Source organism: Ammodytes marinus, assembly GCF_949987685.1.
Source record: "Ammodytes marinus genome assembly, chromosome: 6".
Taxonomy (NCBI): domain Eukaryota; kingdom Metazoa; phylum Chordata; class Actinopteri; order Uranoscopiformes; family Ammodytidae; genus Ammodytes; species Ammodytes marinus.
The window spans coordinates 6,343,164-6,362,563 of NC_137235.1; the positions used below are offsets into that span (position 1 = coordinate 6,343,164).

At 41.7% G+C, this 19,400-nt stretch overlaps 1 protein-coding gene across 3 annotated transcripts in view; it reads right to left on the bottom strand.

Moving 5' to 3' along the window:
* The window catches only part of lrba (LPS-responsive vesicle trafficking, beach and anchor containing), a 191,588-nt gene that overhangs the window by 127,645 nt on the left and 44,543 nt on the right, over nucleotides 1-19,400 (bottom strand). For 2 of the 3 annotated variants that reach the window (XM_080029558.1, XM_080029556.1), the window contains exons 19-29: nucleotides 19,003-19,084; nucleotides 16,317-16,440; nucleotides 15,846-16,038; nucleotides 7,563-8,870; nucleotides 6,859-7,061; nucleotides 6,111-6,264; nucleotides 5,303-5,483; nucleotides 3,265-3,386; nucleotides 2,271-2,378; nucleotides 1,447-1,588; nucleotides 492-837 (exon numbers count right to left, since the gene is read on the bottom strand). In XM_080029558.1, coding sequence (XP_079885684.1) covers nucleotides 492-837; nucleotides 1,447-1,588; nucleotides 2,271-2,378; nucleotides 3,265-3,386; nucleotides 5,303-5,483; nucleotides 6,111-6,264; nucleotides 6,859-7,061; nucleotides 7,563-8,870; nucleotides 15,846-16,038; nucleotides 16,317-16,440; nucleotides 19,003-19,084 — 2,963 coding nt within the window. The remainder of the gene's footprint in view (nucleotides 1-491; nucleotides 838-1,446; nucleotides 1,589-2,270; nucleotides 2,379-3,264; nucleotides 3,387-5,302; nucleotides 5,484-6,110; nucleotides 6,265-6,858; nucleotides 7,062-7,562; nucleotides 8,871-15,845; nucleotides 16,039-16,316; nucleotides 16,441-19,002; nucleotides 19,085-19,400) is intronic. The other variant, XM_080029557.1, reaches the window with a different exon arrangement.

A 19,400-nucleotide genomic window follows, 5' to 3' on the forward strand; every position in this document is an offset into this window, starting at 1 on the left:
GTGTGTAAGAGATGCTGTAACTTGGCCCCATCTAGTGGTGAAAGTTGTAGGTGGCAACGCTCCATGTACACCCCCTACTGTTGCGAGAATTTACATTACATACAGATGAAAGTGGCCTTCAAGGACAAGACGCTAATTACTAAAGGTGGCATCATCCACCACAAAGTGATGAAGTAAAGATGTATTTAGATATTTATTCTATAGTACTTATTATTCGTCTTTCAACAGGTGAATTTCAAGCAGACGCGCACTATATATAAAAATGCGTAACGTTAAGTGTGTCCGTTCTGTGCTACTCTAGAAACATGGCTGTGCGACAACATATTTTCATGCAATTATACCCTTATTAAAACATACTTATGAATATCATATTCCATTTCTATGAGGTATGTTCTGAAAAAAACCGCTAATTCACTTTACACACTGCACCTTTCAATTGTACAAAGGTAATATTTTTGTATGCCAAGCCATGTTGGAACCTGACAGCTCACCTGTCAAATGAGCGGAACTGTAGTGATGACCCTGGGGTGGCGTCTCCTACACCCAGGAAGGCTGGTGGCAGCAGACTGGGGTCCACCATGATGTCTTCTGCCGGAGCACTGACCAGGCTGCGCAGAATGTCCTTCACGTTCTTTCCCTTAGAGTCAGCGGGCAGAGAGGGTCTGACCTCAGAGGACAGGGTAGACAGGGCCTCTGAGATGGCGTCAGGCCCGTGAGTCACACCAGAGTTTGACAGGTCGGCCTCGCTGGCCGCGGTGGAGGTGTGGTCGTCTCCGATGCCCGAGTCATACCGACGGAGAGAGACGCCATTTTCCACTTCTTGTCCACCACCACTGTCTAAGAGGACACAGATAGTAATGGAGAAATGTGAGCAACAAAGCCATGCGACATCATAGATTAATAACAACAGTGTAAGAAAAAGTGCACAAGTTTGAGTGTAGTGTTCAAGGGACTGCAGATCTAGAACAAGCTTGATGACATCTTAAGATTGTTGCGTTCTGCCTCGATCTTTAAGAAGAATCCAAAGGAAAAACTGCTGACATATTGAATACTCTTTATGTAATTACTATTGCTTTGATGTGTGTTCATTCTCCGTTTAATGATATTTGGCCCCCTACGAAAAAAATTGTGGTAACTTATTTGCGGTTCCCATTTCACAGGTCTTACATGAAATAGTTTCTTAATGAAATGATGACTTGAATAAATTTAGAAAAAAAAAAATTCAGCTTCACAAAATTCCTCAAATCTCAAAAGCTTTTTTTTCTATTCTTTATTTCAATACTGTGTTATGCAATAATATAAAGATCTAACAGCGCAAATTATTCACATAAAGAATCTTAGAAGGGAACCGGTGACAACAAAAAGTGAAAGTATTGCATTAACGGTTGCAGTATTATCTTCCTATGCAGATCAATATTTCAGATTTTCCTCGGAGCTGTTGTATACCTGTGCTCCTGGCAGACTGCGTGCGTTGAGGGTGTTTCCTGTCATTGTGGGGCTCCAGGATGTCGCGGTACTTGGACACCATGAGGACAGAGATGAAGTAGACTACGGCAAGAGCCAGAAACTGGGCCTGCTTACTGTCCTCCTGAAACAAACAACATACACTAAACGCTCTCTGTACGTGTGTCCTTCAGAAAGGGAACAGGTCTCCCTTGCAAAAGAGTCTTCGGACTCAATGGGATATACCTGTATAAATAAAGGTTAAAGAAAAAAGAAAAAAGCTGCGAAAGTTGCAGATCCCATTGATATGTGTGTCACTTTATGTGGGTGATCTACCAGAAGGAATAACAGGAAACATCATACGTCTCCCACAGAACAGGTAGATTGGCCAACTATAGAAAATTGTCTTGAGAATATTAAAGAAATTCAAGAGATGGAAATACTGTCCTCCTTAGTAAAAAAATTTAAAAAAATGTGTACATAGCAAGATGGGAAAAATGTATAGTATATTTATTGGAATAGGGCACATGTTTTTTTTTCTGCCCATCCTCTACAGTTAAAATTTGTTCCTAGCCGTTTAATTTGACGATATACAGTACATGAAAATGATTTTGTGCTTAATAAAAACTCACTCGTCATATTCCAGGATATAATGAGTTCAATTATGAGTGGATGGAACAGTGCCTGGCTATAATGTTCTTTTTGGTATGAATCAAAATGTTCTAATAAAATCTATGTGTTAAAAAAAAGAAGAGAGTTGAATAAGTAGAAGAGCATTACTGTGTTATGTCTGTACACTGTATGAATGTGTTTCCTGTACCACTCACGATATCTCTGAAGACCACAGCCCTGAGGCGGTTGATGTCCATGTCCTGAAGCAGCCGGTCCAAGTCTCTGATTGGAGAATTTCCACCTGTCACTGCATCTACAGGACTCTGCACACACACACACACACACACACACACACACACGTGAAATACATTATTGTCTCCAAGTGAAGCTCAGGCAGCACATGTATTTTTACACCAATCAGGATGTTTATTAATCCATGTATGGAGCAGTAGGGGTAAGGTTTCACGGCTTAGGGAAGCTATCCCTCCTGGGATCATGTCCTTAACATAATGGCTTTTCTATGGAGCCGCTGCATTATAAATGAGCTTTAACACCCGCTTCAGGGAAGAACAACATGACTTTTACTGGAAGCCACTGTATCAAATCAGAGGGGGCAATGGCAAAAAGGTCTTGTCTGGTGTCACAAAAACAACCAGTGTGGTAATCTAATAAGACATGAGCTAATGCAATAACACTTGGTTGTTGTTGGCGAGCAGTGCAAAGGACACAGCTCCTTCTGGTTTACTATTGAGTATGGGAAAGGGGCAACGGAAGAAGAAGCCATTTTCAAAAGGTTAAGAAAAAAACTCAAAGGATGACCAGTACAAGAGTAGAGCCTGCTATGCACAAACAGAGCTATATATCGTTAGTGGAGCTTAGATGCATCTGGTTTCATAAAAAATTGGGCTGGAGAACATTATTTTCCTTACGTCGATAGCATAGATGGATCGTTTGTGCTTTAATAACGTTTTGCTAATGATTTATTGATCCCAGAATGACAAATCTGTAAACATCTTTCCAACTCTACATTTTAACTTTCTTCAATAGTTGCATTAGAAAATAAAAAAAAATCTCCCGTGGCCCTTATCCTCTTCCATATGAGTGAGAGTAGAATACTCTGGCAAACAAATTAGCTCATTTTAAAAAAAGCTGAGAAAGTGAAGAAGATGTGTGAGATAAGAAAGTGAGCACATTATTTGGGTAACTTGCCTGCGCGGCTGTCGACTTGGCTGTCCCAGGCACAGCTGTATTGCTGCACGCTGAGCATTCTGTGCTAGGCTTGGATTGGCCTTGCTGACACGCCAGGCAGTTTCTCACTGCCATAGCGCACACTGGAGAGGGATTGAGGAAAAAAAAGGACATTATGTGACGTCATATAAATAAATACATGTTCTAGATAGTAATATGTAGAAGCAGTATGCTGAACAAGAAGTAGCACCCAAAACAAATGGACAAAAAATAATAATTGAGAAATGTCTGAAAATCCAGCTCATAAACTCAGAAAACCCCAACAACAGGAGCAGCTGAGAGAGACAAAAACAAAGGAGATAAAGGCGAAGGGTTTCACGACAAGGTCAGCCCTCTGGCCAACTCTGGCAGCATCGTTCACTCTTCCCTGCTCCACCTCTCCTCCCAAGGTCACAGTGCAAGGGTGTGCTCTTGAATCACATCCAGTGTGCAGCTCCCAGAACAAATGACACGGCTAGCGGTGTGCACATGCTGAGGAGGCACTGGCAGCAAGATAGATCCTTTGTCGCGAAAAAAAGAAAAATCTTGTGATCTGACAACTTTAGGTGGGTTCAAAACTGGCACACTTACCATTTGTAATCTAATGTGTTGGAGTCCTTCCCAAACCCCCCCACTGCTGTGTGTTTGACAACTGACAAATGTAAAGTCTGAGCCATTTAGATTACGGAGGAGGGAATTATTCCGTCTGGAAATGGGCTCGCTTTTTCCATTAGGACTACTCTTTCATACGGCCATTTATAAAAAGAGAAGGGTTGGGGAGGGAGGGAGGAGAGGGGGTGAGATGCTAAAACCTTGTTACAGTCTTCCAAAATCGGATTAGGTGCCAGCAATGGGGAGCGCATACCTCATCAAATATTCATTTCATAACGGCTGCTTTCTAAAACTGGACCTGTAGTAGTCGGTGGCATCGCTCTCCTGCAGCAACCGACAGCAGCAACAGTAGTTGGATAACATCTGAGCGGACAAGCGCTCTTTGTGTAAAGGCTTTGCATTCTGAAAGGCTTTTTGTTTGCAACCTGCACTGTACTGAGCTTCTAAAAGCAAAAGCTGATACCTGGACATGTACCATTACATATATGGAACCAGGCACGAAGAAATGATTTAAATCAGGGTAGAAAGCATTGCACCACTTCCACGTTGTGTATGTGTGTGTGTGTGTGTGTGTGTGTGTGTGTGTGTGTGTGTGTGTGTGTGTGTGTGTGCGCGTGTGTGTGTGTGTGTACACTGTGTTGATCGGTGTTTGTTGAAAAAGGTGCACCACATAAAATGAATAATGTAAGAATTTCAATATCTTTTATTCAGCTGTGGCGTTGGCTCGGCTTTCCGATGCTGTCAGAGGAAACTGTAATAGCCTGGAACAGAAGGCAGAAAAAAGGCCCCCGGGCAACACTGCAATATGGTACAGCCAAGGCCATTATGTAGAGCTCAGTATATCATGATAGCAGCCATTTTAGAGTGTTGCCAGTGCAGCGGGGTTATAATAACAAGATAAGAGAGTGCCGATATGAGTGGAGGGAGTGTGGAGCAGCAGCTGGAGATGGAAAGGAAGACGGCAGAAAAAGAAAGAGAACACAGAAGTGAGGGTGAAAAGGGCTTGAGGGAGCCATGACTGAGGCTAACAAGAGGCTACTGCAGGCTGATATGAGGTGGATCGATGAACAGGGGAGGACAGAGGGCTTCGGTAAGAAGAGAAAAGACAGGGACGCAGATGAGTTGAAAGACTGATTTAAAAAAAAAGAAAAGAGGGTTCGAGAAATAACAAATAGTCATGGAATTTACAACTTCCTCGTGATTAGTTCAATGTAATCTTGTTTAAGTAGATATAGGTATTACAAGATGGTAACACCCTATACAGGGGTAGAATTCGGGGAAGGTTTAAACGTTTAAAAAATTGGATACCACCCAACCCTACAGACAAGGGAACATGTGAGATGGAAAGCAAAACAAGAGAGATGACAAGGGTAGAGGATGAAAACCAAAGTCTAATCAGTGTGCGTACCCAGGCGAAGGCACTGTCGGAGGATGCCTCCTGAAGACATGTTCTTCTCAGCTTCTATCTCAGAGAAGTTGAGCGAGCTGGCGAAGATGAGAACGTCCACCAGGTTGATGAGACGCTGTAAGAAGGTGATGGAAGACTCCACTGTCAGGCCCTGGGAGGCTTCAATGTTCTCCAGTTCATGCTGGTGGCAGGGAGGAACATGTACACAGTAAAAATCAGAGCAGTAAAAAAAAAAAAAAATGTGTGCATTGAGTATAGTCTAAGAATGGGTTAACCTAAAAAAGAACTATTCACATTTTAGTAGCTGTAAAAACACATTTGTTTTAATAGTATATATAAATACGAAAAAGATTATTCTAAAGTGTAGAAAATCAGAAAAACTTTCACATTACATTCAAAATCCAATCGCTTGCAATGTTTAATGGCTTGCCGTATAAGAATCATTATCATCATTATAGCAGAGCATTTAAAGTTTGAACCAGTGTTTAAATTTGGTTACAGACCACAAGCAGCTGGACGTGATTGCATTATAACCGAATTGAACATCAAACTGTTCCTTAGACGGGTCAGTAAAGTCATTGACAGAGGCAATGATCCCGTAAAAGAGCCGCGGTGGCGTAGATCAGACAACACAAAAACAAACTAACAATGTTAGATAGCAGCCAACTGTAGTCTAATGGGATTGGGAAAGGTCAATGTGGATGGATAGTTTCCTGCGATTGGAGCCATCAACCCTATATGCAGTAAAGTACACACAAATAAAATCACGCACGCGCAGACACACACACACACACACCAATAGACTCACAGAGGAAGATGTAGCAGCAGAGAGCAGAGGTAAAATGCCTCCACACGACATGATGATGTTGTCCACCACCTGGGAGATGAGATGAATGCTATTGTGGACGAACACAACGTTCTCACTGCTGTTCACAAAGTCCAAGACGGTCTTTGTGGCGTGGCTGAGAGGCAGAAGATGAAAAAGATTGGTTTTTTTTTGTTTAGAATATAAAAATGTGTATTTAACTTCTTATAAACAGAACAGTGGTATTTTGACAAACTTAAAATGACAGTAGCTATTGGTGAGTAATAACATGATTTAACACTAAATAACACAGTGGCTTGCCTACAGATCATCACACTGGTCAGTTTTCTACCTGGTAGCTGTTTGGAGATGTTAATAGTTTTCAAAAGCATCCATAAAGACATGATTTTAAGTATAATTCAATCTGAAGGACGTCTTTATGAAAAAGACTGTGGCTACTATTAATATTTCCTTTTAATATGTCCTTTAAATGAATAACTTCCTAATTTTGAAACATGGCAAATTGACGAAGTGTATTATGTGATGTAAGTTCCAGTAACAAAACAATGATTTGAGAAGGACCATTCAGCACATGTACAACACTTGATTAGGATAAGTCTTGTGAGATGACATCCTAGACTGCTCCTCAGAGAGGATAAAAAGCCAATAAATCCTTATTCCATTAATCAATTAACAAAATGGTTGTTAGCTTAAAAGCATCAGTGAAGTCAGCGGATTGTTTTGCCCCTACCTCCTCCACATCTGGAGCTCTGTCTCAATGGAGAAGAGCAGGTCGGTGAGGAGACGCTGGTGCATGTGGGACCAGCGGAACTCTGGGATACGGAACATGGTGGAGCGAGGACCCGAGGTGCTGCCTTCTCTCTGCTGACCTGAAGGCCCCGCTGCTGCTGCTGCTGCTGCTGCTGCTGCTGCTGGCTGGCCTTGGCTTGGTTCCTAGGGAGAGATAACAGTGATACACGATTAGCTTTGATAGAAGGGTTTAGAACCTAAAATGATGAATTCTAAATGACATAATTTAGTTAAAGGTGCACTATGTAACTTTTGGCACCTCAGGAGAAGTGAACATTTTCTAAGGTATATTTTCATAACTGAAGAAACAAACTTTGCTCAAGGGAATATATGATCCCTGGAATGCTATTTGAAGTTAGAAAGCTTACTGAAAAGTCACTGTTTCGTTGTTGTTGTTGTTGTTGTTGTTTACAGCAGCAGGACCCACGGTTTTGTTCACAAACATATTCTAGTCTTCCATTTGGTTCCAGGTGCCTCTTAATAATTAAATTTTCATCTATGATGATAGAATTATTCAATAATAAGAATTAAATTTAGAGTTAAATATTTTTTTGTAGACTTACTGGCTAGCTCTGCAAATGTAATCAAATCTCCCTGCCCCTGATACTGCATTGAGCACAATTAAAGATCAAAAAAGACACGTACTGTTGTAGAGGTCTCCTTCAGTTCAAGTCTCTCTGTGTCTAAGGCCACATTGGAAACGTCCAGCCTGGCAATTTTGATCTCTTTGGTCTTGCTGACAGTGTCTGCACTCTTCTGGACGATAGGGTTGGAGGGGGCACTGCTTTCTGGGGGACTGGACTGGGCGCTCTCTTCCGGTGTAGCGGTAGTTTCTGAAGGCTGGGTAGTTGAGGTGGAGTTTGACTCTGCTGCTGCTGCTTCAACCTCCTGGTCTGTAGAGGGCGCTGTGACCTCTGAGGGCGACTGGTCTGCAGTGGCGTTTTCAGTTATGGGGGCTGACTCTTCTTCTGCGCTTTTTTCTTTGGGTTCTTCTTCAGCTGTTTCGACTTGAGGAGTCTCCAAAGTAGACACTTGTTTCTCTTCACTCTCACTCTCCTCAGTTTTTTCATCCTGAACGCTAACCTCCTGTTTCTCATCTTTTTCTTCGTCCGTCTTCGTCTCACTTGTCTTGCCTTCATCATCATCACATTTATCTTCCTCCTTTCTCTCTACCTCCCCTACCTCCTCATCCCCCTCTTCAGAGGCAACAGCAGAAGCATAGGAGGACTCCTCTTGGCTATCATCACTGGGTTGGATCTGGTCACTAACATTCGACACGTCAACTGGGTCTTCGTTGAGAGCCAACACTACACCAGACACGCTGTTCTCTGGACAGGTCTCAGCGGTCTCAGGAGTCTTACCCTCTTCTTCTTCTTCTTGAACCACTGGCAGTTGAGTATGTGTATCGGCTTCATTCAAAGAGTCGTCTGTTGTCAAGGCGTTTGATGATTCACCCTCACATTTCTCACCATCTGTTACAGGTGTTTTCGCATCGTCACTCGAAGATGTTGCAGCAGAGACTTCAACCACTTCTACTGCTTCCATGTCACTCTGTTCTTCTTCGTTGGTTTCTTGTGACTCAGTAGCTTCGGTCTCTTTTGCATCCGCTGGGGCTTCATTGGAAGCCTCCTGAACCAACTCTTCTTCTTCAGCCTGGGCCAGGATGTTGGACACAGTGATGGATGCTTGTCCCCTCTCATCAGTAGCCTCCTGTGGGCTAGATGTGATGGTTGAACTAGACACAGAGTCGGGGGTCTTCTGGGACAGCTCGTCCACAGTGAGTTCAATGACAGTTGAAGGGGCCGTCTCCGCCGCAGGGGGCCCGTTCACAGTTTCCATGGGTTCAGAGCTTTGGCTGACCCCGGAGATGGTTCGGATGGAGCCCGAGGACTCCTGGTGCTGGTACTGACGGAACATACGGGACAAGTTCTCTTTGTGCTGCTCAAAGGTCACCTGCAAACACAGAAGAGGATGTGTTCAAATGTATGAAACATGTGTAGTCTTAATGAGAAGTGGGTTAGCTAAAGAGGGGGCGGATGGAAAAAGGTGACGTTGCGGTTATGTGCGGTAACCACTCGGCAACCAAGGTGCTCCAGGATAATTCTGATCACATTGCTGAGACCTCAACACATTCAGATGGGGGCCAGACACAAGAAGTCAGACGAGACAAGTAAACAGCATGTAAACAAGCTTCCAGGATATTTATACTACTTGATTTGGTGGTAAAACTAAAAGTGAGTGCACCCAAAAAGGCCATTGAACAGTGAAACCTATGTGCGCACAACTTCAGTTATTTCAGCAGATGAAAGTGGAACCAGAAGGTCAGTTTGTGAACGTGTGTGCATGTTGATGAAGGGACCTCTACATACGTTTTGGCAAAGATGGCGGTTTGTTTAAAACCAGAATGATTGTCTGACTGCTTGTGTCTCCTGCCACATCAAGAAACACAAGCATTACATTACTTTAAAAAAAATGTTTTAACCACCCACCAAAACTACACAAATAAGACGCAAATTGTTAGAAACCAGAATTATCCTCCAAGGGTAAATTCTGTAGTTTGTCAAATATATTAAACAATGCCCTTTCAGTAGCTACCTCATGATGTACCAGAAAATGAATTTTTAACCAATTCATATATTTCAATTATCAACTATCTCTTCATGTGTCACATTATTCAAAATTTTATCTGGAAACATAACAGTATGGAATCAAGATATTCTTAAAATGCACTTGAGCTATAGGTGTATTGCTACGGCTAACTACTGGGACCATTTGTTTTGCTAAATGTACCATATCCAAAACTTTTCCTCTCTCTCTCTCATGTGCAGCTGCTCACGGGCTATTAACCTCTATCAGTCTTCTTACATCTGATACTGGGCTAGACAAGACTGCTAGTCTATAACGACAATGGTCTGCTGTGGCATTTGAGGAAGAGCCCATCCATGTAAGCAGTCATAGATTAGCGCTGGATGCTATTAGTGTGCGTCTGCTAGCTGTGCTGAGTGCGTGTCCGGCATCGGCAAATCCTCCCACGCCTAATTTAAGACCCTGCATTAATCACTGGGCTTGGAGGACAGAAAGTCAAAGATGGGTTGCTGGTGTAGAGAGAACAAGAGAGAGAGAGGTGGGGGGGGGGGGGTGAAACTATACCCATGTTGCTGCTTTTTCACCTGAGGCTATTTGGACAGGAGAAGAGAGAGAGAAACAAAGAAAATGTTTTAAAAAAATGCAGGGATCAAAAGGTAGAAAAGAAATAAGATATTGTAAAGAAGGAAGTGGAAGAAGGTGAGTCATTGAGAGTGGAAGAAAGGCGAGGGAGAGAAAGAAGCTGATTATTTGTAATTAATTAGGCGTTATTGTTCTAAATTAGCCTGCTACACGGGTGCTCATTAATCTTCTGTAGTGGTGGAGCAGTGATTGGTAATCCATAGCTGTTTTCTGAGTGCACAGCCTGTTCTAAATGCGCCCGCAGTCTGTCTCTTTCTCTCTCTCTCTCTCTCTCTCTCTCTCTCTTTACCTCCCCTCTTTTCCTCAGTGATCACACGGCAAAGACCTTCTACCCCATTAGTTTGAGCTTAATTTGACATTTAGCATTTTTTAGCAATTAAAAAGGCTGCATTCAGAGTGCAGCACCGCCATGGAAATGATGTGGGAGAGCACAGTGCAGGGCATAACGTCATGGATCCAGGATGCAGTCTGTGCATTAAGATGATGTATGTTGGCCTTAAATGGGGCTCTGTAACAGATCCAGTTACCATTAGACAGAGGTAGTATACGTCTCTGTGGTTTTTAAAAGAGCGTTTAGCCCTCGCTACACAATGTATAGAAAAACTGCCTTGGGTGGCTAAGGCATCAGCGCTGATCTAATCTAATTTCATTCTACCCCATGACTCGGCCTGGCCTCAGTGGGGTATGGAAAAACGTTATGGTAATGTACAAAAACATGGTGGGCTTTTTTCTAATGTGACAGGTAACATGGTATTAACCGGGCGCAGGACAGCCAGATCATACAAAGGACTTGAAGTGATTTAACAGGAGACACATCATCATAGACAAACAGCAATGTCAATATGGCAAGTTTCAAACAAGCAGGGTTGGGCCGTAATACGGTAATACAGTATCCCGGGCCGGGGTATTAAAAAATAGAATGGTATTCCTTTGATTACAGCCATGAAAAATATCTGTTGTGTAATCACATATGCACATGTTTACAATAAATGCCTTAATAGTGCTTGTCCGTGCCCAGCAGTAGCAACAATGGCTGTGTTTAAAGACACTAACATTAACATTTCTCCAAGTTAACGAGAAACTAAAACAAACAGACTACAGTTGAAGTAGAGATAGGTTTTACCCATAAGGTGTACTGGGATATTATTTGGAGAAGGTTAAAAAGGTATCAAAAATGGATACCGCCCAGCCCTACAGACAAGAATTACAAAATAAAACGCCTTCTCTTTTCTGCAGTCAAACAACAATTGTGATTACATTTCCAAAACAAGGAACATATATAGAGTCTAGAACTTTCTATGGCCCCATGCCTGTGCTGTATAACTGATCTGGAGTCAGCGGAGGCCCCACACCACATACTGTTAAGGGTGAGGGTCGCGGTGGCGAAGCGCTGATCTTGGGAGACCCCCGCAGTAGGAGCGCCTGGGAGTCCCCATTTAGATAAATAGATAGGGAGCGACCACAAAACAAAGGGGACATGGGGAGGGCAGCATGGCTCTAATCCGATTAGCTAAATGCAATCCCTCCTCCAAAATCAATGTCATCTGTGTCCGCTGTGCTAGCTGGGTGGTTTTGCTCTTTCACAATATCTTCCTTTCTCACTCCTTGTAAAAACATTTTTTTTTCCTTCATAGTTTTCTCCTGCCCATATGATCCAGTGACATGCATACAGTCTTTATCTATAATTTCTATCAAAACCATGGGAAGACAAGCTCGCACAGACATCCTTCGGGCTACTGTAGGATACACACTAAAATTGTTTTAAGCCAAACAGTCAGATTCATGGGGTTTCCCACCATACTTTAATATTTATTTAAGAATTTCCACCCAAAAGATCAAACACATAGATTCTGCTACTGGCGATTGGCTCTCTACTGGATAGTATAGACAACACTTGATGCATGGCTATTCTCTAGCATTGGCTGTTCAATGTTCGCACATTCTCCTGCCTTTGTGCAACTGTCAATGGATCTGACTGGAACTCTTTGCCAAGAATCACAGCTTGACTAGTGTGTGTGTAATGTCTCAATAACCCCGAGCTGCCAACGGCCAAACTATCCCACATTTCACCATAAACTGAAAAAGGGGCGATTATCTACAATTGAACTAAATGCCTCCAAATATAGCTCAACTGAACATAACTGTAAAGATTATCAGCTCATAATTGAAATCATAATTGGTAATATTTCAGCCCATATTTATCTATGTGCTATAATGAAGTTAGCTGTAGACAGTGGGAGTCTGAAGGACAGAGAGACCTTCACGCCTCAATCTCGCTCTCTCTTTCGCTCTGTCTTTTGGAGATCTCCTTGTTCTCAAACTGATTTGTGTGCGAGAGATGGACGAGGGGCACCTTGGGGTGGGTGAGTGGGTGAGAGTGGGGGGGCTGTTGTGTCAGCGTGCCCACCTGCAGGAACATCTGTCTATTCAGACATGCACATGCAATTCCTTTGTAATGACTGACATAGAGGAATAATAATCATATACACATATGAAGACGCACACAAACGTAAAACAATGAATACACAGATCTTTTAATCCCACACATGTATTTTAACTTAACAAATTAGAACCAGGTTGTCAATGCCTCTTGAAAGTCTATGCTTTGCCTGTAGACTAGACAATAAAAAATGCACTTTGAAGTTGGGCGAATACCAAGCAAGGATATATTTGAAATCGCAATGCAAAAATCAGTAGTTTGCAAATCCCATCCAGGCCAATATAAACATTTGAACACCTATATGGATTAGTACAAACTAAGAAATTATCCATATAATTTTTTTGTTAAGTGATGGGCTACAATTAACAGGAAAAATAAGTCAACTCTTAACGAGTACATCCTGCTTTATCTGGAGTTTCTGGCAGGTGTTAGAGAAATAGCGAGTTGAATATCCAGAGTTTTGTTTTGCAAAAATAAGCAAATGGCATGAACTCTGGACAGAAAAAGGGCCCCTTGAAAATTCCACTCTTATACTGGTTAATCTTTCTTTTCAATAACATGATAAAATCTGTGTCTTAAATGCAGGAAAATGTAAAAAAAAATGTAAATGTCTATGTGAAACAAAACACAACAATGCATTATATTCAGAGCAACTTCAATATGACCATTCTCCCCACTTTTTCTTCTTTTAAATCTATGATTTCTGATTTTCACCATCACCACTGCATTTGTTTTAACTGAATTAATTTTTTAAGCTCTTTTATTGTAATTCTTTATTTCTTTTGATCTTTTTTATCTTGCTAGGATTTTGTGTTTCTCTGTTTTATTCTGACACTCTGTTGTTATTGTTGTTGTTGTGTTTGTTGTGCGCTCGTCGGCGTTGTAAATGAGGGGAACCTCAATGCCTTTTGAGTTTGTATAAATAAAGGTTTTCATTAATAGAAAATGTAGTACAAAGATTCTCAGGGATGGAAACAATATCAACTACAAAGTGTGGCCCTTCTATAGCAAAGAGGCATATTTTCTATAACTGCCAAACGGACAACTGTACCATGGTGGACACAAGGCATTAAAGTCTATGTAGAGGAGAAGTGTGCAAATATGCATTTGTGAATGCATGTATGCACTTATCAAGAGGCTCCCAATGGGCTGGTTGTATTTATGAGGCCTTGTTTCTCTGATTGTTCTCGCACGGTTCTGATGAATATTCAATGGGGTTCGGAGAGAAGGGCTTCCCGAGAGCCCAAGAGAAAACCAGAGCAAAGAGGAAATGTGCTTTGAAACTCACATTCACACACACAGTCACAAACACACACACAATCATGCGCACACACAAACTCACTCAAACACATACACACACACACACAGCCCTGCAGCAGTGGGAGGAGAGAGCAACAGTGACAAACAGCTTTGGTGCTACAAAGGTGGCAGGAAATCTATCAAACGGGACAATAAAATTGCAATTGAGTTTCTTTAGCTTTTTTATAGCAGATGCATGTATCTTGGAGGCTAGCACCCGCTGGAGCTATCCAAGTCACAGACGGGGTCCCTGCACTGGGGGGGTGTATGTATTTGTGTGTGTGGTGTGCATGTGTGTTTGTTTATCTCACATCTTACAAGTGCACTGGTTTATTCACACACAGTGTATGTGTGAAAGTGTGTTGTTAGACAAGTGCTGGGCTTTGTAACTAGAGCCAAGAAGACACAGCATTAATCTTGTGCAATTATAGGAAAAAGAGGCAATTACAGCCTGTCGTGTACAAAGACCAATAAACTATTTCTGCACAACACCAAAGCAGACACTTTGCTATGTTGCAAATGAACACACTGCGGCTCTACGAAGCTACAATACAAGCTTATCATACGTGGATAAAATACACACCATACATAGCCCAAATCTCTAAATAATAATATATATTCACTTACCAACAAAAATATTAGAATCCACTGAAAAATGTTACTTATAAGATCTGATGTTTTAAACGGAGAAAAAAAATGGTGTTGTTTAAATATTTGAACAGTGTGGTAATGACAGAAGATTACAGTAAAGTATGCAGACCTCTGTGGTTGTACATACATGTTATATTGCACTACAACATGCCCTCATCTTTGTGACAGCCTTCCATTAAATACTGTCCTTGACTGCCAATGTGGAAAATGTCCTCAGACCTTCATTTGTACACGTTTTTGTTTTCACTGCAGTTTAGTTCTACAGTGTGAAGAGACATTGGGGTTTCAGAGCAGCAAGCGTACAACACACACACGCACACACACACACACACACACACACACACACACACACACACACCACCACCACCTTGCTAACTATTGCCTCTACATTTGGAATCTCCCATGCAGTCTGTCTGTGCCCCCTACTGGACATAAACACTTACAGCAGCTACAGTGAAGAGTCTCATATCACAGGCACGTCTTTAACTCAACCTTCAATCTGCCAGGCTTAAAAACCCCCCAGACCACAATCTGACACCAACCTCAATTACTTCACTGCTTTGGAACCAAGTAGCGTAATATGATATCAACAGTGAATTTTCTAAAGCGCTATTTCGAATACAGCTTTTTGGAAATAAGAAGTGCCAGAAGTTTATTTTTATCTGTGCAACGTGAAAGAAAAGAGACTCCTAACATAAATAAAGAGTGGAAAGGGGGCTTGTGCACTCATTCCCATTGGTTTATACTAGCAACTAGCTTTAAAAAAAAAAAAAAAAATCATAATCACTTCCACGACCTCAATCTGATGGGCACTGAAAGGCAAGGTTCAATTACGGAGCTAGCCCGGGCTAAGAGTTAAAGAGGCAAGACGATAATGCTCTCTAATTTCTCATTTGATGAGTTGCATTATGTCAGATTCAAGCTAAACATATGGGTGACAGAGCCGATGCTGCTGTCCGCTTTGTCTGGAGTCAAAGTGAGGAGAAGGAGGGTTACGGTTACAGTCATGTGGTGAATGTTTAGGCTGACAATACTCAAGCAAGATGTGACTGTGTGTGTGCACGTGTGCAAGTGTTTACTACAAAGAGATAGACAGAGTGTGTGAGGAAAAAAGGGAAGAGAAACAGAAACGTAACAAAAGAAAAAAATATATAAAATGAAACAGATGAGGAGATAGGAGATGATCCACAGAGAAAGATAAACAAAGCTGTGTGTGTGTGTGTGTGTGTGTGTGTGTGTGTGTGTGTGTGTGTGTGTGTGTGTGTGCCTCTGTATTTGTGTGTGTGTGTGGAAATAATGAGTGCTGTGACCTTGGAGTGTGTGATGGACAGGGTGTCCACCCAGACGCGCCAGCCGCCCCACTCGTACTTGATGGCGTGGTAGAGCAGGATGCGGAAGATGGCGTACACCATCTCTGTGATTTTCTGCTCCTCGCTGTTTTGTGGGTTGATGAAGCACAGAGAGAGCATCCACTCCTGCCACACGGAGCACTGCAGCAGGCTCCTGGAACAAAACACACATACGCTGGTTAAATATGAATCCCCACCGGCCGCGCACACACACACACACACACACACACACACACACACACACACACACACACACACACACACACACACACACACACACACACACACACACACACACACACACACACACACACACACACACACACACACACACACACACACACACACACACACACACACACACACACACACACACACACACACACACACACACACACACACACCTATTTTGTTAAGTGGTCCAACTCTTACCTGCGGTTCTCTCGGCTGTTATTGAACATTTTTATCATGTCAGACAGAAAGACCCGGCGCACCTCCATGGTCTCGGGAGACGGGGGAGAGTTCTTCAGCAGAGCAGCTATTATCTTCAGGATTTCTAGAAATATTAACAGAAACATACACATTAGCTACGTTAATATACCCATACTTCCCGGGTATTTAGTATGGTAGAAAAATATTTAGGATGTCCCAATAAATGAGGTCAAATGCAGCATGCTGACAAATTCGTCGTAGCTTTTGGTGTGGAAATCAGCATGCTTTTTTTGGGCGATTCTGACCCACAATCTACTGCGCAGGGGAAGTTAAGTCACATCGATTTGAAGGAACCTCCAAATGAAAATATCCAGCGACGCAACGGATATATTAGCAAGAGGCAAGTTCAAGACGTCATGTTATGACGAAATAAATAAGTAAAATTACGTCCAAATTGTGTGCCTATTGCATGCAAACTACATCCTTTTTATGGTCAGCTGTAGTATGTAGAATAGTATAAAGAAAAAGTATGCGATTTGGAAGTTTAGGAAGAGTACCTAAAAATATATGAACACTTAGTTATCTGTTGAGAAATGATTTCTGTGTTTTTGGAGTTGAATACACTGTAAAGTAGCAAGTTATATTGTTAAGGATGAGGATAAAAACAAAGTTGGATTTGAAAATATCCAGCTTTCTGCCTGGAAATAAAATGTTGCTTTGTTGCACAGGGGGGAATAACTGAACAAATCATCCACTAAATCATTCATTGGTCTCAACATGTGCAAATCATTGTGTCACAAACTATCTGAACTCCCCTGCTGTACACACCTGAAAATCTGCGCCTGTGGTAAGAAAAACAGAAGAGAGAAGAGAACATAAAAAAAAAGTGCGGGGCCATTGATCTTTATCGTAGCGTAATGGTTTTGGTATTGTTTCAAAACAAGAGAGCCCAGAGTCTTCGGGCCCTCCTTTACTGGAAAGCTTGGCCACGGTTAAACCAAAAGAGACTGACTGTTTAGATGAATTATCTAGACAATGTCAGTGTCCATTTGCAGTGAGTAGAGAGACGGCGCAGGGCTTGGATTTCACTTGTCTCTTCAGACCTTGGCGGTAACCGATGCCCCCCTTTGCCCCGGCAGACGGTTGTGTTGTTTCTACGCCTTAGTCACTCAAATTATGAGTCGCTGAACCTTTACCGCCAGAAAATTACCCCAGCATGTACCAGGAATGGTGGGATGAAGGGATGGCGTATTCCCCCCTCCGTCTTTCTTTCTTTCTTTTTTTTCCATTTGCTCTTGGGTTGCTTTTCCCCTCGAAGTTAATTTGAGGGAAACGGTACTTCCTCGGTTTGTTTGATTGGCTCTGACGTTACTAAAGACTGCAATCAGGGGGCCATTTTGGGAGTTTGTCGCAGATTAAATCAAGAGAATGCACGGGCAAAGGAGAAACAGACCCACACACTGCTCGATTTTCCATCCAATGCGCTCACATGGCACAAGGCCCCCCCCTCCCCTGTACATGGTTTCTATGATATATGCAGGCCTGTCTAGGATGGTTGGGTAGAAGAGTTTTTAACACAATAAAGACTTAAGATAATCAACGTGTGACTACAGCAGGACCTTGTCAGATTAAGGATGGTTGGAAATAAACCTTGGTTGTGATTATACAAAGTACTTGGATTTCAAACTGATTAAAGCTAGGGGTTTTTTTTTTTGCGTGGAAGCTCCAGTATGAAAGGGAGGGGTTATTTTTTACCCAGCTGAAATTAATACTTATATGAAAAGATTTTGTTAGCTGACGTGAAATTGGAGTTAAGTAACAGCCTGAAAACATGAGATGGGAACGCTGATCAAAACCTGGAGTCGCCGTTTCAGCTCATTATGTTGCTAAGTATAAAAAATGAGCGTGCACATTCTACTTGTAATGATGCACCGCTAGAAAAAACATGTATAAAAAAACTATACAGATAGCATGTGTGTGAGTCGCATATAGTAATGCAGTACTTACACATGCACAGTATGTATGTATTTAATAAACTTGCTAACACTTTAGAAGTAAAGAACTTAAAATCTATTTAATAATTATAATAAATGTAAATATTTAAATCACTTTAAATCATATTTAAATTACTGTTATTATATAATACATGATATAAAATAACATGATAGACCAAGTTCATAATTTAAATATATAATTTTTTTAAACTATAACAAAATATTGCAACATTACATATTTGCTCTACAAAGTGTTAACACATACCGTATACATATGATACGATTCAATTAAATGTATCTAAATTATTGATTAAATGTAAGTAATGCTTACAACCATTTTTCGCGCTGAATGAAGTACAATTTCATTACATTTATTATGTCCTTATTATGTAAATTATCCCTGACAAAACATGAGACCTACTTCCAATAAAACTAGCCGATATGTGTATACATTTGTCACACAAAGCATTTTCACAATCCTCATGCTAAGTTTTACATCTGACGTTCAACTTGTATGAAAATACCCTCTGGCTGCAAAATTTATGCCGTTCATTTGTTTGACTGTATGTAGAGATTGCTCCGCTCCGTGGGGAATCTCTCTCTCCTGTAGTGCGCTATGGAGCAATACGTATGGAGAGGAGAGGAGAGGGGATGATTTAGGAGAGTAGTGTGGGCGCAGGGGAGGCACTTACGTGGGCTAAGAATCTTCACAGTGGAGTCGGGGTCCGGATGCTGTTTATGGATCACTTGAGTGCAGATCTGCTCTGTAAGAATCTACCAGGGGACAGAGAGAGGGGGGGGATACGAGTCATAAATATCCACATCGGCCTGTACAATAACACAGAAACAAACCAAGCTATGGATACACGGGGCCCTGTGTATATGTTTCACCATCACGTCGTATGTGGCTGAATAATTGTCAAATTAACTTTCTGCAAGTAGCCGGGCCGTACAATTTATTATTTCAACCGAGTCGTAAATTGTCGTGGTGGATAATAAAAAAGTTAACGATTCTCAAAAATGCTTATTGATTTATCCCACAAATCTGTGAATATCCCCTCACGATCCACTACCTATCTATACTGTGTGT